This window comes from Convolutriloba macropyga, chromosome 8 (genome assembly GCF_964194025.1).
Source record: "Convolutriloba macropyga chromosome 8, txConMacr16.3, whole genome shotgun sequence".
Lineage (NCBI taxonomy): Eukaryota > Metazoa > Xenacoelomorpha > Acoela > Convolutidae > Convolutriloba > Convolutriloba macropyga.
The window spans coordinates 47,357,743-47,384,067 of NC_134475.1; the positions used below are offsets into that span (position 1 = coordinate 47,357,743).

At 38.5% G+C, this 26,325-nt stretch overlaps 1 protein-coding gene across 1 annotated transcript in view; it reads left to right on the forward strand.

The window, feature by feature from the left end:
* Positions 1–26,325, forward strand: part of LOC142344770 (myoferlin-like) — a 73,277-nt gene that overhangs the window by 17,606 nt on the left and 29,346 nt on the right. The window contains exons 15-21 of the mRNA XM_075396687.1: positions 4,431–4,574; positions 5,035–5,310; positions 5,696–5,880; positions 6,456–6,504; positions 8,107–8,121; positions 19,537–19,728; positions 20,214–20,225. Coding sequence (XP_075252802.1) covers positions 4,431–4,574; positions 5,035–5,310; positions 5,696–5,880; positions 6,456–6,504; positions 8,107–8,121; positions 19,537–19,728; positions 20,214–20,225 — 873 coding nt within the window. The remainder of the gene's footprint in view (positions 1–4,430; positions 4,575–5,034; positions 5,311–5,695; positions 5,881–6,455; positions 6,505–8,106; positions 8,122–19,536; positions 19,729–20,213; positions 20,226–26,325) is intronic.

Genomic DNA, 26,325 nt, shown 5'->3' on the forward strand with positions numbered 1-26,325 from the left:
GGGCGTAACGTTTACGATGGTCGAACTCATTATTGCCGACAAGAGACGGCATACGTATTCTCCTGAAAGAAAGTGGTTTGGCGTTAGAGCGTTCAAATTGCACGGATCAGCACTTACGGGTGTTAAAGGACGCAAATTGTGAGCATGCAAAACAAAAAGTAGAATGCAGCGCTTCTTCCGTGAGGCGACGCGTGCCAAGAATAGCAAACAACACGCACTTTCAGCTGCGTACCAACTTCTTTTCAGACACCACCATCTAACATTTGAATATTTATACGAGTAGAAACATTACGATCATACTTTAGTTTTTTCAGGATCAGAAAAGCAAAAAATTCATACATTGTTTTTGCATTCATTTATTTTCATACGTTTTGTTTATTTTTCCAAGTGTGGGCCTTTTTTTCGATTTGTGATGTTTTCTCTTTTTTAAGTCCGATTCTTTAATGGTTGATAAAGAACAGGAAAGTTTTCTTCCACCTTAAGAAGCGGTCTGACTGGATTATTCGATAACTTATCCAACAGTATTCTTTTAATGTTTTATACCTGTAAGAAGTGGATAAGTAAGAATGGCGAAGATAAAGTTTTTGTTTATGTTTAACAAAACAAAAAGTAGAATGCAGCGCTTCTTCCGTGAGGCGACGGGTGCCAAGAATAGCAAACAACACGCACTTTCAGCTGCGTACCAAATTCTTTTCAGACACCACCCTGATGTTGCTCTGGGTGGATTGAACCTCCACTTTATACATGTGAGCTCAGCTGCAATGTTGACAACGTTCCACTTTTCAATACTTTTCCGGAGATTTTTCTCCGTTCCAATGAAGTTGGTGCTGTTGTAAGACCAAATCATGGCAGGTGAAACCCCACGTGACACAAACCGCTCATTTGTCTATAACACAAGAACTGGTGTCCTTGGATGAAACTATATCAACATGGACGGCGCAAGTTGTAGTACAGGAGAAGAGGAATCCGAATCCCCACCTTTTTTCAGTAGTAGTACTGCGGACAGTTAAATAAAATGGTCTAAAGCAGTCAACGCGCTTGTTGATGAAGGGAGGAGACTGGTAAGCAAGTCTCTCTTTAGGTAGGTCAGACATGATTGGTTGCATGGTTACAACTTTGGCATCTCAGACAGTGTGCAAATTCTTGGCATCTCAGACAGTGTGCTTTGATGGAACGCAAAGTTGAACTAAGTTTGATTACTGTATAGTATTCCATTACAATTGATCTTAGGTATTCAACGCACGGATGGTAGTACTTTTCGCGGGTGTGTTCAGTTTTACAAACGGATGATGGGTACATAACGTTAAGTCCAATTTCCATTAACCACTTGATGCGGCCCACGGAACGTATAAGTCCATTTGTACTAAGGAACGGTGAATGTGGAGCAATTCGGCTGCTCATTTTAACAGAATTATTGTCCAAAAGGTCCCTCCTTTCGGTTTCAAAAGACTCTACTGGCACCAAGTACTGGACATGAAAATGACGCTCGCCCGTTTTTGTCAAGCTCAGTAGGGTCAATAACACTAAATTCGAGGTTACGGTAGTCGGTCTGTTTCAGCAAAAGACGGAAAGCATATGCGGCAATATGCACGTACTTTTGATACCAACTAAACTTATCAAGTGGGAATGACAAGCGTAAGAAAGTTGTAAGTTTTTTAAAACATGTAGCCAAAAATACATTGTCTTCTATAGTGACTTCTTTTTTGACGCCAGTCTTGATGTTATTAATGACGTGTTTGTTTGGTACGAATGGGAAACGTGAATTACTTGAGAAATGAAAACCTTTGACCGAACTGCTTCGTTTTTAAAACTTCAGCAGACATTTCAGGCGTACCATCGTCGGCTGGGTTATCCATAGTTGCGAGAAAATTCCATTGGTCAGCGCTGGTCAGACTCCAAAATTTTGCAAACGGGGTTTGGAACGAAGATTGGTTGCTTTTCAATAGAATTTATCCATTGAAGAACGGTCGTGCTGTCGGTCTCAATGAATAGCTATAACTTGGTTAAATTGTACAGTAAGCACTTGTTTAATTTCTCTTTTCAATCGAGCGATAAGTAGAGCTTATTGTACTTCGAGTTTTGGAACAGTCGTTACTTTCATTGAGGCCACGTGGGTTTTCCCCAAAACAAAGTTAAGCTCTGTTTTTTCCTCCCCCTTGGGAGTTGTCCAAGAATGCGATGGCACTAAAAAAGTCCTGGGAACTGTTAGCGAACTTGCAATTTTATATTTTCAAAGGGTCCATTAAAGCAACTTCGATAGATTTTAATGATTTCAGGCTTCGATAAATCCTGCAGGGCCTTTACATCAATTATATCTGAGCCCACGTTCAGACTCTCTTCAACGTAAGGGTTGTTGGTAAAAGTTTCGATATCCTGATGTTCTCTTGGTTTCACAGTAAAAATTGTGGGAAATCGACATTTTTGCCTGTAGACAAGAGGTTGTGATTGTTTTTCACGATTTTTTGTGTCTTTGCTTGTCACTCACACTCAATTGTCAAACCTTCTAGTTGTAAAACCGATCTTTGACAAATTTGTCAAAAATTTATACTTCTGTCCCATTTTGTTTCTCTTTTTGGTAATTTTTTTGCACATTTTTTAAATACCGAACGGTAATCTACTAAACTGGACGGTTTTTAAGGCCTGAAAATATTATTATCAATATTCAATATTGATTTTTACTGTTTTTTTGAATTGCATTAAAATTGACCAAAATTTTTCAAAATTGAACAATTTTTAATAATGTTGTCTCCATTTTTTCTATATCAGATGTTTTTTGATATACAAAACCACCGTAATCAGTTTTTTTTTCAAATTAAACCAACTTGACCAAAATTTTCCAAAATTGATTTTTTTTGTCTCAAAATTATGTTTGTATTGGGGTTAATGGTGACCTATTGCTTTATAAAACACTTTTTTCAATGTGGTGAACCTTTTAGAATCAACAATTGTAATTTCAAGTTTTCTCCGTGGAGGATGGGGTTTAGACATGCCGTGGAAGTATTCAGTTCAATCGACTCAAGACATCAAAAAAATACGTTTTCGAAGTTCAACATACATTCTTAGCATTTGTCACAAATTTACCATGCTTTGATTTTTTTTTGTTATCTATTCACCATTTGGCCACCTGTCTCCATTATCTATTGATCCATAGCTTCTCAATTTGCCCAATTGATGGTGTCTAAAACATGAATCATTTGCTTCTTGTTTTTTTTTGTTTGTAAACAACACTGAGCTAGAAGAAACTTGAAGGATGAGCTGTTGTGGTGGTCGTTGTTCTCTGATAGGCTTTGCAGGACTTTTCATTGCGGTAGAAGCACAAGGCCAACAGCTTCAGAATATCTTCAAAGTTTATTTCAGCATGTACTCTTTCAGCTAGGAAACAGGCATTCTCGTGTTCAAAATTGTCCAGCATGAAGTTGACCGCCGCCTGAGATGATATAAATGGGTCCACGGGGGCCATTTTCAGACAATTGGTATAACAAATAACAGCTCTCAGATTAGGATATTCTAAGCGTTTAGTCTAGCATACCAGATATCTATTTAATAATTTTATTCAAACAAAGGCTGCTCATTAAGGAGCGGCACCAATGTAAAGGTGCGAAACACTCTTTCGAAGATTCAATTCATTCAATATATATATTGTAAGCATTAGTCCGATCGCGACAACAAGTGAAATTTAGACGGCAAGGTTTTTTTGATGCTCTTTTACAGGTTTTTGTCTGATAGTATTGACGTCAAAATCGGTTCATAATCAATCAGCATTTGTCTAGAAAACCTAAAAATATTAATCCGAAAACCACCTTAATCGATACATATCGTGGCTTTATTCTGATTGTTTAATAATTTTTTCATTTTCTTCTTAACACGCACAATAGCTGACAGTTTTTAATCAGGTGCAAAAAAAGTCTGAAAACGTACATATTGTTTCCTTAAATGTTGGTTAGTATCAGTAGCGGGAGTGGTTGGGTCTAAGAATTCCCCTATTATTCAAATATGCAGCGCACTGAAAATGCTTGGCAGGCGCGAAATCAGCACAAAGTGCTGTTTTTGTATTCCTTGATCATGTGTTCGTAATTTTCTGAGTTTTTCATAGATTTAACTTTCTTTTCACCCTAGGTTTTCTAAGCAATAGTTGAGTATCATCAGTGCTACCCTGCCTCTTCCTTGTTTTCGAGACCAATGAGCCAGACGCCTATGGTTTCATAATTTTCATTTAAAAAAAATTACTGGCAAGTATAGAGCTCTTGAAGTTAATTTTAACGGTGCTTTGTATGTGAAACAGCACTCCATCAAAACATTGGAAAAAATGGCTTGTTCGGATTAATTAGACTTTCAAAAATGCATTAACAGAATAGAGTCTGAAGGCAAAGTACTCTATTGTTTATGTTTACGATGTCTTAGTTGTAAACTGTTCTATTTATGCCGTGCAGTTCCCAGGAGTAGATCTGGAAGAAGAGCAGAAAACCAAGATCAGTGCTGAGATCAGACTGAGACTGTGGTTTGGACTTGAGAGCCAGTCACCTCAGTGGCACACTATACACACTGATGCTGATGTTGAGGTCTTCGGAGAAACGGTACTCGTATACTGTCTACATGTTACTAATAATACGCGCCCACCCCCTGTGCGCTGATATGTCTAATCGGATCATAAATTGTTACTCGTTATAATACTTTTTTCGCGGAGATTCTCAAATTCTCTCCACGTGAGAAAATGAAGATTGTTTTTTCAGCCTTTTACTGCAACAGGTGCATTTTTATTTGTCATCATGCTAAAAAATTAGTAATTGTTGATTCAAACATCGAAAGAGATGAAACAAAGCATTAACAACAGAATATATACCGTTTGTGACCCAAGCTTGTTGGGTGCATATTATTTGCAACCACGAGAGTATGTGCTAATAAATTGACGAAATAATTTGCTGTATAAAGGCAAATGTTTTGTAACTGAGGTATACAGATCCGAAATAACGTGAAAACCAAGAAAATAACGTGAAAACCAATTCGCGTCATTATTACAAATTTCTATGGTTTCAGTACGAAAATCAAGTATCACTTCTGGGCAAATGGACCACTACTGGTCTAACCCGACCAATGTACTCAGACGAACACGGCCAATACAAACTGCAGAAAGAGAAATTCGTAGCACCCAAGGGGTGGTCCTGGGCGGGTGACTGGTTCATCTCCCCAGAGATGAGTCACTCATTTGACACCGACGCACATCACTCGCAGTTTCTGGATGATGTGTTCGAGAATGAGAGCCGCAACCCTGGAGGAAAGTGGGGTCCAGCTCCACATGCTTGGACTGACGTCGTGAGGATTTTAAGCATGTTTGAATAGGTTTCAGGAACCATTATTCAATGCCATATACGCAATTTGGCATTTTTCAGAATACCCGTATTTACCAAGATTTAACCCAAACTCAATAGCTTATTTAGTAGACCATTTAGAGCTATTGGGTATAACACTTAATGTAACTGTTAATCAAACTCTGATATTAAGTTCAGATGATCCTGCATTTTATTTTTTTCAGCACACTTTATTGACAAGATCTTGGCAAGATTTACCATATTTTAGTATGCTTTTTAAGCTACACTAAAAGAATGGCAGTAAAAATGATTCCATTTTAGAACTGATTTCAGTTGGCACTGTCATAAGTTCTTGGACCAACTTTCTCGATGTTTATTATTGTTTGCAGAGAAATGATCCTACAGCCCAATCACGTGATGACATGGCGTGTCCTGAGGGGTGGAACTGGGACGAGGAATGGAGGATAGACCTGAACAGGGCAGTGGATGACGAGGGGTGGGAGTACTGTGTGGAAGCAACTGTGGGCAACTACTCGCCCGCTGAGAAGACATACCACTTGTGCAGAAGGAGAAGGTTATATGCACTCATGTAAAAATCCGGGTCGAGTTATCCGCTTTAGAAAAAATGGTGGTAAGAATAGAAAAGAAAAGAAAAAACTTTTTTCCGCCATTATTCCAACATTTTTCAGGAGTCTCGAAACAGTGGACTAATAATCTGAACTTTTGTTGAAATATCTAAAGATTTTAAGATTAGTGAACTAAAGATTGAAAAATTTCTTTAAAAAAAAGAACGCTCGACCCGGGAAGGAAGAAATAGTAAATTGTAAATTCTTTTCGGTGGATGAGACATCGCTAACTCTTGACATGTATCCAATTTAGAGCATCAATGGGCGCATTTGGATCAGCTAGTGGTGTATCGCCAAAAAATTAACAAAACATGGCGTAAAAATTTAATAAAAAATTAGATTATGAAATTGCGAGTTGCCAAAAATATACAGATTGTGGATGATAAATTTTGAGGATAATTTCTGTTAGAAACAACTTCTAAAGTCTATCTATTTAAATCATTGAACTTATACTATAGATACATACTATAGCGAGCAATAATTGATAACATATTTATTATATGCTTAGTGTCTGTTGTTTCAGATGGATCAGACAAAGAAGCAGACAAGGAGAGGTTCAAGTCACAACTGAGGTAAGCTTACAAAAATCCCTCTTTTAACCAAAGTTATATTTTTATTTGGAGCTACGAATTATGGATAAATTTTTACATCTCAACCACACAATATCAAAAGATTAACTGAAGATTCAATGGAATCTTCAAAAGACTCTTAAATAAAATCTAATCTTGAATAGTGTTTAATAGAGTAACTGAAATCTGGATAGAATTTAATAGAATAAAATTTAATAGTATCTAGAAACAATTTATCAACATAATTTTCCAATTTTCGCAATTTCTTCCTTATCTTTCATATTAAAGCTGGACCGCAACTTTATTTGGTAATTTTAACGGTAATTTCTTTTTTTCCAAATACAGACTGACGGCAAATCTGAGGATCGATTTTTGAGAAAGTTCTCCTCCACAGTGTACAGCTACTTCGCTGTTAGTCAGAGTAAAATCGAGAGTAAAATTGACGTTATTCATATCAACTTCATCATCATTTCAAAGCTGTCAATTTCCGTTTATCTTCAGTTTTGTTGAACAAATTTCAATATTCCGTGTTTTTGAAATAATTAATCATTCTTTTCATGAGTTGTTCTCAAACAAAGTTTGTGGAAATGATTACTATTGAGCCAATAAAGAGCTCTAGAAACGAGAAAAAAAAATTTTTAATTTGGTTTCTGCAAAACATAATCAATTTAGATCGAAAATACAGCTCCGGTACGCAAAACCAGTTTGCTAGCCTGGGGATCATTTATGTCATTGAATACGGCTGCTGACTCACAACCTCAGCTGTCGGTTGTTTCAGAGGTAACAATTGGTTGAAACTTGATACAAAGTTACTGCAGGGAAATATAACCTATACGAATGAGCTGTATGCTGAACGCTTTTGTCACATAACCGAAGTACAGTGCTTGCTAACCATGAACTGTGAAAATACCCTTTTAATAACTGCTTGCGAAAGTAACCTTGATGATTTCTAATTTAGTGTAATAACGAATAAACCAATTATACGAAGATTTCTTAAGCATAAAATAGAAGATAATGAAGCCTTTTTATGCTTGAATTCGATCATACCACAAAATTCTTCAGGTTAAAGGCCAATATATTGAGACTTTTTAATTTCATTGGTAGTTTTTTTCCATTCCGATTAGGGATTGAGTGGTGTCCATTTGATAATATTATATTTCTACTTTTTGAGTGACAATTGTAAATTAATTATTGAGAAATTGTTCAGAGCATATCAGATACACTCGTTCGCAAAAAATTTTGTTCACGCGTGGGATTGAACATTTTTTTCGCATAACAAATATTTGATGAACGCAATTTTTTGCCTGCTGAGCCCCAAAAGAATAGCAAGATCCTAGTTTTACGGGGTGCTAGCTGATTTAATTTTCCTGTTTCATTCATTTTCACGAAAAATTAAGATCTGCGAAACAAATTTTAAAGACAACGACTGAGGATCAGTGAAGTGGAAAACAAGCAGGAGTAAACGTAACCATGATTTTTACATTTCTGCAGTTTTCCATCAAACGGTTTGTAGGTATGAAAAATGTAAATTATTTTTCTTTTTTTTTTCAACTTTTATTTTTACAATTGATTAAGAAATCAGTAAAGTTTTTTTCTGTGTAACAGAGCAAAGGCTTTTGGGTAAGTGGGCACTTATCGAGCAACGAGATATGTAAGTTACCACTATAAATCAATAAATCTAAAAACTGATTGGACAAAAACACTTGTTCGATGAACACAAATGTGCTAGTCTGAAAAGTCATGAGCTTGAAACATTTTATACTGAACGTTAAAAGTAAATTACGAGCCCTAATTTTGTGAAGTTAAAATTCATTTTTTGTTGCAACATTACTCAAAGTTATAATCCAGTTTCCAAACCAATTTTTGCTCCATTTATGTCCTAGGCTAGTGGTCTGCGGCCTACTTATGATTCTCTGGTAATAAGTAACAATAATTTGTCAGATATCACATAGTAAAGTTGATCAACTCCATTCAGGTCTCACAAGAAAATGAAAGCTGTCACGAAGTCACAACTTTTTTCACATCTTTCTCTCTCTCTCTCTATAGCTGACAAGGTATTCAAACAGTCTACCGTTTCAAAGTTTCAATTCGTTATCTTATATAAGTCAACGTATTTTCTTTCAAGCAAGCATCAATAAGACAACGTAGATGCTATAAAAAAACGTATTAAGTATAGTTCGTACATAGCAACAAGTGAGAGTTTAGACGGCAAGGTTTTTTTTATGCTCTTTTACTGGTTTTTTGTCTGATGTCATTGACGTCAGAATCAGTTCATAATCGATCAACAATCGTCTAGAGAACCTAAAAATATTAAGCCTAAAACCGCCTTATTCGATACATATCATGGTATTATTTACTTAAAATTAGGTTATACGAACTTTTCCGGAACTTTTTGTGTATATTAGACGCAATTCTATACGTAATTTAAATACTCGATTCTGATTGGTTAATATTCTCGCTTAGATTTATTTAGTTACTAACATCCTCCGGCCCAGAAGAAGATGCTGGGAGAATTGGTACTATTTTTACAAGCGGGCGAACGAGCGATCCGGAGGACGTGCGCAATACGGCGGAGCGTGCGACGCTGTCAGAACCGTAACGGAGTTCAGTGATCCGAGCAGTGGGGTAGTAACCCCTCGGGTTGATCTCTTCAACTACCCAAACCAAGTCACTGGTCTTAAGGTGATGGTCGGCAGGCGTCGGCCACTTGGAACGTCGGTTCAGCGCCGGTACGTATTCTTTGATCCAACGAGACCAAATAGCGTTAGCGTAGGACTGCGCGCGGGCGTAACGTTTACGGTGACCAAACTCATCTACGCCCATGATGGAAGGAAGACTACGTGCTTGGTTACCGAGGAGAAAGTGATTAGGTGTTAATGCGCCTAGGTCAGACGGGTCGGCGCTTACGGGCGTTAGCGGACTCGAATTAAGTGCATGTTCGACCAGACAAAAAGTGGTATTTAAAACCTCATCTGTGAGGCGACGTGTTCCAAGGATTGTGTAAAGTACGCGCTTGAAACTACGTACTAGCCTCTCCCAGATGCCACTCTGGTGTGGCGCACTGGGCGGGTTGAACCTCCACTTGATGCCTTTGTGGGCAAGTTCCACAGCGATGTTGATGGTGTTTCACTTTTCGATGTTCTCGCGTAGTTCTTTTTCCGTGCCAACAAAGTTAGTTCCATTGTCTGACCAAATAATGGCTGGTGTACCCCGACGGGAGACGAACCGCTCCACTCCCATTACACACGAACTGGCGTCCATGGACGGAACGATTTCAACATGAACGGCACGAGTAGTTAAGCATGTGAAGAGGACACCCCACCTCTTCTCGGTAGTCCTACGTACAGTAACGTAAAACGGGCCGAAGTAGTCGACCCCGGTGTTCGTGAAGAGAGGAGACTGGTATGCGAGTCTTTCTACTGGGAGCTCAGCCATGATGGGTTGAATACTGGCAGCGCGGAACATCCTGCACGTAAGGCAGTTAGATTAAATGGAACGTAGTGAGGAGCGTAATTTAAGGATGGTATAACGTTCTTGTACTTTTGCCCGCAAGTAATCAATACCCTGATGATGATGTTTAACGTGGGTGTGACTGAGGAACAACTTTACAAATGCATGGCGTGCGTCCAGAACGATAGGATGTTTTACATCAAAGTCAACTTGGACCAACCGCTTGATGCGGCCTGCCGATCGGATTAGACGGTTTGGCCCAATAAAAGGGATAAAACGGGGCAATACGGCTACTCCGTTTAACGGGTTTGTTTTCGAGAAGATCTTTTCTCTCTGCATTGAATGACTCCCCTTGCACAAGATACTGGAGATGACGCTCGGCTTCGTCAAGCTCCGTGGGGTCTATGATGCTACCATCGACGTTACGGTAACATTCGTGAGAAGGTAACAAGCGGAGTGCGTACGCTGTTATCCGTAGCAACTTCTGATAAGAACTGTACTTATCGAAGGGAATTAGTTGCGGGGGCGATTCCTTAGTTGACTTGGTTACGGATGCGGCCAATGATGTATTGGTTTCGTCAGTTTCCTTAGTTAATATACCAACTTGATGTTTTTAACTACTTCTATGCTTGGTTCGAACGGGAATTCCCTGGTTCTTAAGAAATCTGGAACCCTCACCAGCTACTTGATTGCAAAACCTCAGCGGACATACCACGAGTACCGGCATCTGCTGGATTATCGCTTGAGGCAACGTGGTTCCATTCGTCAACACTAGTGTGTTCTAAAATCTCGCATACGCGGTTTGCAACAAATATTGGCTGCTTGCTTGTGGAGTTGAGCCACTGCAAGACAGTAGTGCTGTCGGTCCACATATAAACTTTGTTGACATGCACAGTAAGGGCTCGACAGATATCTTGTTTCAACCGAGCGGACAGTAAAGCAGCTTGCAGCTCTAGCTTTGGAATTGTCAGCACCTTCATTCTCGTGTAGCACCTTCATAGGTGCTACACGAGCTTTACCCAGGACAAATGCAAGCTCTGTTTTTGGCCCCTAGAAGTGTTTACTTGAGCTCGGAGAATTGCAACAACGCTGAAGACCTCTTGGGAACTATCGCCAAACATGTGTAGTTCCAGGTGTTTAAAGTTTCCTGAAAAGAAGCTCCTCGGTATAGTGATTTCTGCAAGCTTGGTAGTTCTACACTCCATTCGAGGAACCTTTCAACAGTGTCTTTTGGTAATTCTTCATCCCAGTATTGCCCGCTGACACGCCAGATGTCCTTCAGTAACAATCGGGCACCAACAGTAAATGGTGCCACTAGGCCGATGGGATCAAACACCTTAGACACTAGGCTCAATACCAAGCGTTGTGTTAAAGACTTAGTTACTGTACTGGAGGTACCCCGACTCACAACTAGAGTATCATTCTTGTGATCCCATTTCAACCCAAGCACGTGCGAAGAATCCTCCATAGATGAGGCAATTACTTTTGGTTCGGTAGACTGAGTTGACCCATCAATTCGATCAGCCAGATTTGGTACATTGCTTACAAAGTTAGTAAGCTTGAACCCACCTAGATGGAGAAGATGTACCAACTCCTTCGATCTTTTGAGAGCCCTCTCAGGTGACTCCACCGAATCCAAGTAATCGTCCATGTAGAAGTTTTCTAGGACGGCTTTGGTTGTTTCCGGGTACTGATTAACATTGTCTCGGGCCGTGCGTTTCAGTGCGTAGTTAGCGCATGTGGGAGAGTCTTTAGCCCCGAATATATGGCGCGTGTATTGATACACTACAACATTTGTTGTGGGGTCCTCCCGCCACAAAAAACGCAGTGATGGCTGGTCCCAATCAGGGCCACCCACTTGGAGGAACATACCCTCGATATCTGCGGACACGGCAAATTGATGTTGACGGAACCTAAGCAGTACATGGATTAGGTTTTGGAGCAGGCCGGGGCCAGTGAGCAAAGATTTATTCAAAGAAGTACCGTGAAATTTTGCTGCACCGTTTAATACCCTACGCAGTTTCCCCGGTTTGTTCGGGTTGATTACGGGTTGATGTGGTAGGTACCACTCTTTATCCGACCGCTGCTCGACCTTGTGAGCATCAGGGACTGTAATCAAGTAACCTTTTTCCAAGTCTTCACGGATGGTATTAGCATAATTTTCTTTCAATGATGTATCCCTCGAGAGCCGTTTTTCGAGAGACTTGATCTGTACCAGTGATGAAAAGTAGTTATTCGGGAGCTGGACGTTGTCATCAGCCCATAACAAACCGACATCGTATCTTTGGCCGTTATGGAAAGTTGTTGTTTCAAGTATTTCCTGCGCGCGAGCATCCGCTGCGGATCGTGGGTCAACTTGCTTGAACGCGCCGTACGATTCCATATCATACCAAGATTTAACCTGACAAGCTAATTCAAAATCCTGTTCAATATTGGCTTTGAAACACGTCTAGACTAAACTTGAATTTGAGGGGAGTGGGCCACTTAAAACCCAACCTATGGGCAAGCGGACAGCAAACGTTGAGCGCTTTTCGTCGGCTGAAAAAAACTCTAACGGGCGGATGGCATGGTAGACATCCTGTCCAAGTATCATCTCAATTTCTCCATAGCTATATCTTACTGGATCTAGAACTGCCAAATGTGGGTAAGTTTCTTGCATGGACTTGACGTCAATGATGTCAAAACCTACGTTTAATGTTTCCCTCACGTAGGGACGCACAGTGAAAGCTTCGAAGTCTTGGTCTTTATGAGGTGTCACAGTCAATTGAACCACCTTTGTGTCTATGAGTTCTTCCGTGTTTATACCGTTGACGGTCAGTTTTAATGCGGTACCCTGCAAACCGAGTCTAGCTGCGAGACTATCGGACACCCAAGAGTTACTGCAAGCGGTATCGCATAAAACCAACGCCGTAGTACTGGTACCAGAAGAATTGGTATCTTTCAGTTTCGTGACCTGAAGGAGGCCTTTGACATCCGTCACGGAAGACAAAGTGGTTGTTTTGCTTGTTTGCTGTTGAGCAGTAGATGGCCTACTTGTACCTGCGTTCGACTTCGAAGTATCGATGTTCTTGTTTGTTGAGGGTTTAGCTGGAAAAACCCTTTCAGCTCCATGAAGTAAGGTGTTATGGGAGCTGTTGCAACCATCTTTCCCATATTTACGGGGACTTGGGCATTGCCTAAACATGTGTTTATCACGCAAAGAAGAGAAACAGAGCTTTTCCTCAGCCACGGCCTTGGCTCGCTGCGTGGGGGTCTTTTCCTTAAAGACACGGCATTCCCACAACCGGTGGCTGCCTTCGCATACAATGCAACTAGAGATTGATGTTGACGGAGATCTCTGTTGCATCTTAGGGTTACTCTTCTGTTGCGTATTTGCAGCAAATGCCTTTGAAGCAGCTTTTGATCTTGTTACTGAGTTGTTGGTATCCTCAGTCCTTGCTTTAGTTGCGGTATTCTTCATTAAATCGTGCGCTTCGGCCTCCTCTTTTAACCAATCGTTGAAATCAAGAAGAGTAGGTTTCACCCAATGCTTTTTGACCGTGAAGAGTGACCATGACTCCGTCATATTGGGTGGTAGCTTCTGTACGGCAGTGTTGAGAAGCGCAGCACTCTTTAAATCCGAATCATATGACAGCGATTTAAATACCCCGACAAGACTTGAAATGCACCCCGAGTAGTTAATGATGTTATCGCTATTGTGCATCTTCAGTGGTGGAAAGCTGCTGAGTTTGTCCAAATGTGCACTTACAACCGCCTGTGGTTGGTCAAATTTACGTTCTAAGGTCCTCAGTGCGTCTTTGTACATTGCGCCGCAGTAGGCGAACTCAGCTATAGCTGTTTTAGCTTTACCTGTTACGAGGGCCTTAAGGTATGTCAATTTTACATCATCAGTTAAGGACTGAGAGTCAATTGCGCTTTTAAACTGACCATACCATTTGTGCCACTGTAGAGGATCCCCACTGTATTGTGGCAATTTCCATTCGGGTAGTGGGTCATTCCTCTTGCTAGATAAGGCGTCAGTGAATGCCTTAATCAAGCTTGCATTTTCAGATGCTGGCGCTGTAGGCGTGGGATTCGGTGGGTCACCCCAACACAATGGTATTGGAGCAGTATGCCCGTATGTTGGATGTATAACCGGCGTGACGAAAGGTGGCGCGATGTTAGTAGTTGTACTAAAGGGGTTAATAGGGATGCTACAGTTAGCTGCGTAGTTGCTATTTGGATTATGTTGTGCACTCATTTGCAAGGTGGCATGGCTGATAGCAGGGTTAGCTGTGCTTGGGGGTAGGTACGGTTGAACATTTTTGAAGATGGTAGCATTATTTGTCGCCTGGTTTACGTTTGGGGGCTTATCCTGAGGAAAACTCCACAAGTTTAGATCAAGGTTACAGTTCAGGGGAGGTTTTTGTGCTGTAGGACACGATACCAGGCGGGTTTGAGGCGATTGGACAAAGTTTTGCTGTGGAATGTTTGGGACGGGTAGGTATGTTGCTGTGCTCGCTGGGATGGGCAACGGAATCACGGGAGGCTGAGGATTAAATAATTGTTGAGACGGGGTTACGGGAGTTGGGTTCAAGAGTGGGTTTAGAGGTGGAGGGACCTTATGCGGGGAATGGGCAACAGGGATTTGTGTTTGGTGTGTAATGCTACTTTGAGGTGGATTCTGTTGTTGCGGATTGTGAGGCTTCGACATATGTAATTGACAAGGTACACTGGAGCTTTTTGGACCCAAGAACTGATTTACCTGTGGGTTTGCTGAAAAATCAGGTACAAAAATGGAGTTCGTTGGTGCCATAACGGGTGTCGGTGGCCGGGGAGGTTGCATAGGTGGTTGAGGTGGTAGGAGTGCGACATTTTGTACGTCGACTGGTACTTGGTTCACGTCACCACTGCCTGAGGGACTATGTGCCCTTTGATCAATGAGTGATTGCTGCAGTTGAGCCTGGAGATATTCCCGATACAAAGCTTCCTGCTGGGCAACAGAAATTGCAACTCCTGGCCGTGTGTACTGAGAAAGTATTTCAAGATGATGTAAGTTATCGGCAACATTACTTGGGTTTTCTGGAGGATTACTAGGGGAAGTATCTTTAACAGGAGGGTCGGCGGTTGCTGAACCAGGACGAGAAAAGTTTAACTCACTTGAATTACCTGCTGGAAACGAATTTACCCAATCCTGAACAAGTCCCTGACTTCTATCTGATCCCCTGTCTTTAAACAAATTCAGTTTACTTGAGTGGTGACTAAACAATGAATGATTATCCATTAAATCAGCCTCATCTAATTTAGCTGCTGCAACACGCTGGCGGTGGTCTTCCTCCAATGCTTAAAGTGCCATCTGTTCCATTTGTATTTCAAGCTCCTTTTTTCTCATGGCAATTTCGTGTTTTTGTTTAGCGAGGCGCATGGCAGCTTGTTCTTGTTTCTCGGCCTCTTCGCGTTTTAGTTTTGCCATGAGAAATTCATGTTTACGCTGGCTAGACATTGATGATGTTGTTCTGCGTGAACTTCTCTTAGATTGGCCTTGAGGATTAACGCCCTCACATACGGTGTCTCGGTCAGCAACTGAGTCAATATAGCTTCTAGCCGCAAGCAAGAATTTATCATTGTTCTTGGCTTTATCATCCAACCAATGCTCAAGGGCAGGGTAAATTGAATCTGGGTTCTCCGCTTTACTGGCTAAGTCAAATAGTTCTTCATTCTTCTGCACCAGTTTACTGAAGACATCCTTCAACTTAGAAACCAAGCGTTCAACTTTAACCTTCCTGTCTTGACGATCTATGGCATCTGTGATGTCCTTATGGATGTTACATAACTCAGATTCTAGATTAGATCTTGCATTAAAGAGCTTTTTCATTTTTTCTTGCTGTTCGGCCATGATATTGAAATGGCTAATTTATCAATGTAGAGTAACTTTCAACCAAACACGTGGAATGAGGGTTATACCGAGCCCAAATGACGACGACTTGATAATCAAGACGTCGAAGAGCAGAAAAGAAGTTACCGAGTAATGAATTACTCGGCGAAAGTGAGTAAGAAATTATAGAGTGCGTCTAACGTGCTTGAAAGCAACGTGAGACTAAACAGGAACACAGGCAACCGGGGAAAGAGGACTGGGTGGACGAAGCACGACGAAATGGGAAACGAGGCGGACGGGGCGGGAAGGACGGGCGAACGGCGCGCAACGCAACCGGGAACGGAACGGAACTGGCGAAAACGCGGGTAGTAAACGGGCGACGCAACGGACGGGACGGAAACACTGAACGAGCGACGCACGAAGAATCGAGACGGGCAGAACGGAGGCGTTGAGCGAGTAGCGCGCAACGAAACGGATAGGCGGGTCGGAACGGGCGGGAGACGATTACGCAGCGAGCGAGGAGGTCGAGAACCACTATGTTAGCAGACCACAGCAACAAACTCAACCAAACAAACTAGCCGTAACTCCAGAACAAACTTAAGTCACACCCTAGGGAGAAGGAGAGATGCTACTGCAAGAGACAAACTAGCACAAGTCATTATGAGGCTTAACATGTGAAAATAACAAACTAAATTACGGCAAATAGTAGTATACTAAAAGGATGAAAAGAGCAAGGAAATTAATAGCCGTAACTCCAGAACAAACTTAAGTCACACCCTAGCAATAATCAAACCTAAACAACCGATCAGCATACCAACAATATTAAACAAACTACAGCAAAAATTAATTAATATGCAGCGCTCTTGTGGTCTATGAAAGCTGGAAAAGTGAAGAAACAATCTAGCCGTAACTCGAGAATAAACTTAAGTCACATCCTAGAAGTCAAAAGACCAAACCAACTAACAAGCATACAGTTACACGCAAACATACAGCAGCAAAAATTAGTGTACTACAACAGGAAGGCTAGTAAATTAGTAAAGTCGAAAAGTCAAAGGACAATCCAGCCGTAACTCGAGAATAAACTTAAGTCACACCCTAGAAAGCTATAAGACCTAAACAACAAACCAGCATACTAGCTTACTCAACATACTACAGCAAAAACAACAACATACTTCATCACATATGACATACTACATCCAAAATCGGAAAAGTAGTGAAGAAAACGAAAAGCGAAGTTTTGGGAGAGCGACGTTATTGAAAAAAACGGAAAACGGAGAATTGTAAAGTTGAAGAACGAAAAGAACGCGGACGAAAAACGGTATATAAACAAGCGACGAAAAAAATTATGGGAATTCGATAATTTTTTGTAGGCCGGAGGTTGTGAAAATTTTCACAACTTTTTCTGTGTAATAAGTTTCACTCAATTAACGAACCTTCTTGCTGGAATTTTTTTTTTGACAAATTTGTCAAAATTTGATGCATTTGTCAAATTTTTTCAAATTTTGGTCAATTTTTTGCAAATTCTTGATTACGGAACGGTAATCCAGTAAAATGGACGGTTTTAAGCTTGAATATACGGTTTATCAATATTCGGTATTGATTTTCTAAAGTTTTCAGAATTGCATCAAAATTGACCAAAATTTTCAAATTTGATCAATTTAGCATAATGTTTTCTCGGTTTTCTCTATATCAGAGGTAATTTTTTGATATACGATCCGACTTAATCACATTTTACAAATTTTCGACAATTCGACCAAAAATTTTCAAAATCGATTTTTTTTCGTCTGAAAATTATGGTTGTGGGGGGCTAATGGTGACAGATTATCTAAATGTTAATACCCAATAGCCGTTATACCATCTTTTGCTCTGGGGTACAATTTATTTTTGGGTGCGTTAATTTGTTTTTTTTTTAAATTGCTTGATTTTAATACCCAATGTAACATGAAAAATCACGGGTTGGATTTCTTGCCGTCTAAACTCCGATAAATAAATTAGGGCACAAGTTTATTCCAAAATTTATAGTTCTGTCTTACAGTTTTTTTTTCGTTTGAACCTTGCTATTGCCTTTGTCCCTGTTGATTCGGCTGTTTTTTTTCTCAACATCTGGTGTACTGCGAGAAATATATGCCATCAGGTTGATTCACAATCACAAAGTCAGATGCCCCGCCGGATGGACCACAAGCTATTGTAACACTACGACAAGGCTATAAGAGCACGTAATCAAAATAAACCTTTTTTTGACGAGCTGAGTACCAATATTAAGATGATTGAAGTCAGTTATTATTAATTACCACTATTATAACTTTATAAACTTGGCTGACTGGACGATTTTAGGTCTATAAGCACCTAATCGTTGTAGCTCAGATCAGTCGAACGATTTAACAACAAAAGCAAATAACACTACGCATCGCCACACCTCTTGTAATTTGGTGTTCGTAAGCCGGGAGCGGCTCCAAATATATAGCTGACAAAGTATTCAAACAGTCTACCGTTTCAAAGTTTCAATTCGTTATCGTATATAAGTCAACGTATTTTCTTTCAAGCAAGCATCAATAAGACAACGTAGATGCTATAAAACAACGTATTAAGTAGAGTTCGTACATAGCAACAAGTGAGAGTTTAGGCGGCAAGGTTTTTTTGATGCTCTTTTACTGGTTTTTTGTCTGATGTCATTGACGTCAGAATCAGTTCATAATCGATCAACAATCGTCTAGAGAACCTAAAAATATTAAGCCTAAAACCGCCTTATTCGATACATATCATGGTATTATTTACTTAAAATTAGGTTATATGAACTTTTCCGGAACTTTTTGTGTATATTAGACGCAATTCTATACGTAATTTAAATACTCGATTCTGATTGGTTAATATTCTCGCTTAGATTTATTTGGTTACTAACACACACTCTCTCTCTCTCTCTCTCTCTCTCTCTCTCTCTCTCTGATGTTCAACGCAAATACAAACTCACTCATAGTTGAACAAACGTGGAAACATCATCAAGCTTTGAGACACCTTTCTTTTTACAATGAAACTGGGAGTAAATCTGTCTACTTAACGCTGGTTTATCTGGTCAGTTATGCAACGTAATATCTGAATTTTTTTAAAGGAGGCGAGACCACTAGTCAAGGGCAACAATGGTGTATTTTTTGAAATTGCAAGATGGAGTAGCGTTTTGTCAATTATTGAGTTTTCACTTCGCTATACTAGGGGGTGCCAACTTACTTTAGACGTTCAGTATATGATCAATATTTGATTATTCCAAATCCATATCTAACAGTCTCATCTCAATGCTTATTAATAATTTACTTACAGTTGTGTATTTTTTTTGAGGCAATCTGTTGTCAATAACTGCCTGTCTTCAATGATATTAGTAATGGTTGTTCAGTTTATGTTACGCTGATAGCTAGAGCTTAATCTCCGAATTATTGATTTATAAAGTCGCCGATTAACCTCATGCAATTTCCGCATGTTCAATCTTAGCATGTCTTATTTATTGAAAACTTCGACAATGAAAATATTAAAGGAAGCCCTCCGAATTTTCACTATTGCAAAATTCTTGAAAACTACTAGTGTTTGAAAACTAAGCAGGTGTTATTGAGTTCATAATGTCTGTGCTATAAAACATGCGTGTCTTCCTGTTGCATGTGAAACTGTCATAACTGAGAAGTGTCACCTGAATTGCTGTGTCCAATTTGGAACCAACTACGAATTATTACAATGCGTGATTTTAGGACAAAAAAGACCCAATCCAGGATGAGGGTTGGGAATACGCGACAGTGTTCACGGGTAAGTTCCACGCCAAGGAGAAGACCCTAGACATGTGTAGGCGGAGGAGGTGGCATCGGAAGCTGAACTGTATAGAGAATGGTTCTCCTTGTTTGTTCATGATCGACGTCAACTCCGACCTAGCCAAGCCTCTAGAGGTCAGTTTGTGTCTAACTATTGTCGACAAGTTAAGATTTCTTTCCTTTTTATATACTTCTGCAATTATTTTTTGTTTCCTAGAAATTTTATTTAATGATAAATACTTTAGATATAACTATCAAATTCTCAAAGAAGATTAATTTTTTATGTGATAATAAGTTTAGTGCTCCATATTAATTCTTAGTTCTTTTCGCTCACTACTTTTGCCAGTTATGTCCAAAAGTAGTCTATTTACGGAATAGGATAGAAGTTTGATATCCAAGATGGTCACAATCAATATTTTGTAATGTGATTATTTAGGTTTTCAAAAAAATAAGGTTATCTTGCAGCATTCTTGCAGAAAAAGGTTTTTACAAAACAAGTGTCAAGATCCTGCAAGATTTTGGAAAAAATCTTGCAAGGCAATGTTTCGCCTTACTAATTTCGCCCATTGCTTGCATTGATAAATGAACAAATCAAAACTAAACTTACGATTCAATTTTAGGCCGTTGGAGCGGTAAGTCATTACTTGGTTCTGGTCTCTTTAGTTTACATCAATATGGCTAATCAGTTCTAATAATGAAAAAAAACAATTGTACATTTTCGAATTTTTTGTATGAAAACTTTTCTTGACGTTGTTTGCAATTTCTGGTAGAGTTTATTAATATAATTAACTGATTGTTTTCAGCTATCGGTTAGTTTAGCAACTAGTCTTGCCTGATAATTGTGACATATCTCTACCTGCTCTTTACTTGTATATCATCCGATGTCATGCCTTTTCCATAATTTGTTCATGCTTGAATCTGTCTTCACATTTTATTTAAAATTTGAGTCAATTTTGTTTGGTGCTCCATCAAGTATAATTATATGACTATAATTATGTAACTTGGAGCTTAGATATTATCTAATAAGGCAGCATAGATACACTGCGGTATGCAATTCGTTAAAATCTTGTAAGAAATCAAATTCCTTTGAAAGTAGGAATTGATGTTTTCAATTCAATTGTACTCTCTCATCTTTCTTTCAATGGAGTATTCCTTCGAACTCTTACAGCAAAAAACATAAACCGCATAAACAGGCAAATTAACTGGCAATCAAATTTTGTTATTTCCGACAAAAATTTGACCACTCCATTGATCTCATTAAGGATCGTATCCTGTCAGCCGAATTGTTGATCTCAAAAGTTAGCCTAATGAAGCTACAAACAAGTATAAGAAACTGGGAATCGTCCGAACATTTTAAAATGTTTACTATTGGCCAGAACGCTAGAAATAACAAGAGAACAAATCAAATTGTTATAAAAAGAGAACGAAAACGAAGTTGAGTGACAAATCTTTGATCTTGAAAAGCGTTCAAAAATGGAACAAATTGCCTTCTTCAATAAAAACTTTTAACAGTTAAACTCTGCACAAGAAAGCACCGGTTAATGGACAAATAGGAGCTTAAAATCCTATTTTTGTCTATGAGATCGAACAGCCACAATTATAAGATTATTATATTAATAACAATACTGATTAGTTTATTTAACATTATGAAACATGTAGATATCTAATCTTAGGGCAGACATCTAACCTTATTCCAAGTAATTTACATGTTTGAACAAAAAAAGCTACATTCACCTGAGGAGTATTGAGAATCAACAATAATTGTAAATAAAACAACATTTTGAGTTTATAACAATTTTTTTAGTTGCGCGTTGCGCGTCATTACTCAATACAACTTTATCTTTTTAAAAATATAATAGATGGTTTGTATAGTTTTCGTACAAGTTTATAATGACATCTGCGTTAAATTGGTTCTAATTTTGCTTCATTTTTTCTTGTAAACTTTCAGCATAATTTGTCTGTTTACATAATTACTGCTTCAAATTTGCAACTAAAATTTCATTTTGAATCAAACCCGCATAATATAGCGACATTTCTAGTATCGTTCTTTCCTTTTTGAAAGAAATTTTATACAATCCTTTATATATGCATAGACGAATTCCTTTGCAAAATAAGGTCCTAAAAAGCTTTGGTTCATCGTTTTTTTCAAAATGATCAATTGCTCTCAATAAGTTGGCTTGTTTGGACATCAATTATAAAGTTTCCGTCCATCTGACTGTAATGCAAACCAAACTATAGGTAAGCGCTTGAACAGAATTTTTCTTTATATCTTTTTTCATTTCTTCGGAAATTTTGACCAGTTCCGTTGTTGGTGATGCACACTCTAGTTTAATAAAAAAAATCAGAAGAATTAGAAAAGCCTCTGGAACATATTACACCATTTGCATCAGAATAATATGCCATTAGCTTCCAAATTGCCCTTTTTTCTTGCATTAGTCAATTACAATTTTTAATGAGAATTCATTCCAGTGTAGATCTGGAAATCTTCTCGAAACAGCAGAAAGGGGTATGAAAAAGAAATGATTTAGTTAAAAACCATACCATAGGTAAGTGCTATTATGAACACAATTTTGTTTTCTCTATACAAGAAATTTTGTTCCATTTCTTCGAAAATTTTGAACAGATCCGTTTTTGGTGATGCACACTATAGTTTCATGAATAATCAGAGAAATCAGAAGGGCCTCCGGAACATGATACCATTTGGATTAGAAAAATGTGCTACTAGCTTTTGCCAACTAAATTTTTTATGAGATTTCATACCAGTGTAGATCAGGAACTCCTCGCGCAACAGCAGAAAAGGATATGAATTACTCCGATTTGTTCTGCAGAGATTTTCATGTCTTTTAAAGCACTGTTACCTAGTTACCTAATTTTTTGAGTTTTTTTGAGTTTTTTTTTAGAACATTTTGGGGGATTTTCCGCTCGGTGTCTTTTTTTCGGCCTCGAAATTATTATTTTTCAATTAAAGTTCGCAAGCCTGCTGTACACTGGGTCAGATTTCAGAATGTTTTTGCATTTTGCCCATAAATATCAGACGTTTTGCACCGTATTAACTTGACGAATATTAAGAAAAGAAAATCCGTTCTCCATATTTTTTGATTAAGCAGAGAAAACGAAATGAATTTCTCAAAGAAAAAATCTCGAAAATTCTTGCCAGTTTTAACGCCTGAACGGAAATCATGCTCAGTGATCATGAATCATGCATAAAGAGCAGAAATTATCGCGTACGTAGTTTTTTGGTACCTTAGCGTAACATGATATAGGTTGTGATATGGTTTGATGTTATCTGGAAATTTATTTCAAATGTTATAATAGATTCTTTGAATTTAGAGCAAAATTTCCGACGGTCAGTTTCTAAGATATTTTACGGATGTTTTTCATCAATATGTAAATTGTGCGAGAAATGTTTTGTATCATTTTATAAGATTTAAGCTTTTAAAATATTAGTACACTGATTACAGGATCTCATCAAGAAAAAAGAGTGGACCTTCTTAATTTTACAAGATCTTTTTTATCAGGTTTTTACATAAAATTTTAATATGACACAAGAATTCTTCAACATCTTTATGGAATTTCTTGTCGAAAGACTCTGGTAGTACAGAAGAGTAGATAGGTGCACCGAACAGAATAGACTCATTGATCGCAAGTTTTGACAATTCAAGTTATTTTTTACAGCCATTATTTCTGATCTTAAGTTGTACTCTGTTTTTGGCTGTTATCTAGACATAATCATTAACTCAAACAACAAATCAACAATGACTTCGTACCTCCTAACCCATCAGTTATGTTATAACCTTTTACTTTTATTTGGGGAAAATATAAATACCAGAATGAACTTTAAAGGGATTTCATATTTTAGCTACATTAGCTCGACCTGATTCTGGGCTAATTGATGCTTAGTGAATGTGATTGCAGCTGGCAACCAGTGTTTGAAAATGGTTCAAACGCGTGTTGTATGAAATAACCTGTATCTATAACTTCAAAAATGAACGGCAATTTGAACCGTTTCCTTGTCTCGTTTATTGTTTAAAAAACCTATTATTTTCATAAGCCTTTTGAGCAACTTGTGGAGCCTCATAATAACTCCTTCGTTTCGTCCTCCAAGATTTTGGTGCAATTAAGGTGTACCATTATAAGGTTATAAAATCATCATTGAGTTATAATAGTTATACTCATATTCTCCACATTCTCTTAGTCCAGCCAAACTTTTAAGGGACCCTAGATCTTTTACTATCATGCATTCCGGCCTTTTAAGTTAATCGCAACCTCAGCCCGCACGTCCAAATTTTACATTTAATAGTTTCCTTTGTAATGATTAACGATTTACATCTGTGGCACAAACGCACTGAAGAGGGAGGGGGCATAAACGAAAAGACCTGAAATCATTTTTCAATCTTGTCCCCCCCCCCCCCCAGGTTATGCACCCCCCAGTTCCACAGAACTTGCGGAGGCACAAAAGGACAGACCCCTTTTTCATTTTTAGAAGAAGAAGACTGAGGAGGAAGAAGATTTTTCGCCTTCGTCTTCTAGCAAAAACACTGCTAGTAAAATAGAGAGAAACAGTTCTCAGAACAAAATATCTTATCACAAGGTATGAACGTTTTCTGTAGTTGTGAATAAAACATCAGCTGCGAATAAAACATATGCGTTGTCATTGAGCTTGCGATTGAGCTTTAAATTGAGGTCAAGAGCTTTCACTTTTAACTTTATCTGCTTTTTGAAGCCTGTATTTCTTTCGCGCTGATCTGTCAATCTAAGCTTAAAATTAACTGTGATTCATAAGACTCCTAAAATTTTGTGCACCCCGAAAACTGTCTTTTTACTTGGTTAAAACATGAAAAAATCTTGTCATGCTCTTGGGAAAATCACCAATACTAGGTTCCAACATCATTACCCTTTTCAACTTACACCGAAAATTTTTACCAATAATTGGGTTACATTCTCCCACATTTGTATTGTATTTTGAATTAAGAATGTTAATTTATTTGAAATCGAGTCTCTGTTCCGATTTTTATTACTCCACTTCTCCGCTATGATTGTCTTTTTTGAGATCATGCGTAAATAAAAGTGCTCAGAAGCATACCATGTATTTGGATTTTTTTTCAAAACGAAGAAAATGACACTCAAGAGCATCCCACAACAGAAAAAAATCTCTTTAGAGCAGCATTAATCGCAAAACTGACGTGGCATTTCATACCCAAATTATTCAATTCGTTTTTATTATAGGCTGGTATGATATTATGGCTTGTACGATTGGGGAGTTAGTGAGTCTCCTAATGGAACTGAAATTTTAAGAGACACTTTAAATTCAAGGAATAAAAGGATGAAAATAATTTTGAAATGCCAACAGCAGAGTGATGATTTCTGATGGACAAAAAAGAAATTATATATCACAATTACATTCATAGCGTGATAAATACAATCATAGACACTAAGGTTTAAAACTATTGAGAAATTCGAAAATGATAAATATTTGATGCGAACTATTGAAAAAAACTGAAACCGTGTGAGCCTAGTATTTACAGTTTATGACAGACTCAAAACATCATGCTTTCTGGATTTATACAGCGCATACTTGGCTAACAAAATACTGTTAGGTCACTGATCCATTAGTGAATCGCCAATATACTAATGAAATTTACTGATTCAGAAATGAAAGTCTAAGATACTCGGGTCCGGGTAGCGCCATAGCAAAGCTGCTACCGAATGTGCTTACAGTATTGTGTCTCATTTTATGGTGATCTAATGAAGAAGGATTTTCGAGTAAAATCTCACTTTTTTCTTGCAGCCGAGGGTTTGCAATATAACTTTGTTGACAGCAATGTGTTTGTTTTTTTTTTTAAAAAATTTAACTAAATTGTATTTGATGTACACTATTGACAATATTCTGAGTGCAACACGGTCAAAAACCAATTGATTGCTGTTTCAGACGCCTCTACGACTTTCGCAGAGATTGATAAGGGATACTATTGCTCCTACCGAGGATCAATACGTTATCCTTCAGCTAGTATGTGCCCTCATGAAACCGGCTTTATTATCAACATGGAGACTCCACTACTCACGAAGGAGCTCACAATATCCTTCCACCACCAATCGAACAAAAACCAGACGGCGAACGAATCAATTGCCAGAAAAGACTATTGAAACACGTTACATTGGGACTTCAGCAGAAACCTTCGCTGGAAGTTAATGAATACTCCATTGAGCAACTCTTGTGACGCTTGGACTTACGCGGCCGATATACTTGTAAACTTGGATTGACTGCCTTCCTCTTATTGATGATATTAGTCATTTTAATCATGATTTGGGCACTCAGGAAAAAAATAACTGTGTTCATTGGAGCCAAAATGAAGCCCAAAAACAGCCGCCTAAGCCCACCAATTGACAAAGAAGAATTGAATTTCGCCAACCATGAGCGTCATTAGTTCCTCAAATTGAACTACTAAGCCGGGTCAGGGAGCAAATAAGACTGAAAATTTCAACCGCATAGTGCTCATAAAATTTCGTGTGCCTGTTTGCTTAATCCTTACTTGCTTTCTGTAAATTTATTGATGATCATGACAACTATTCGGGAGAAGAATTAGGTCTGAGAAGGAAGTGTAGAATATTAAAACGAGAAAAAGTTACTAACCTTGTTAACTAGAAAGTTGATGATAAAATAAATAATAAAGAGAAAGTTAAAGGGAATTCAAATAATGATTCAATCCGAACAATTGCTTTCCGAAACATTTT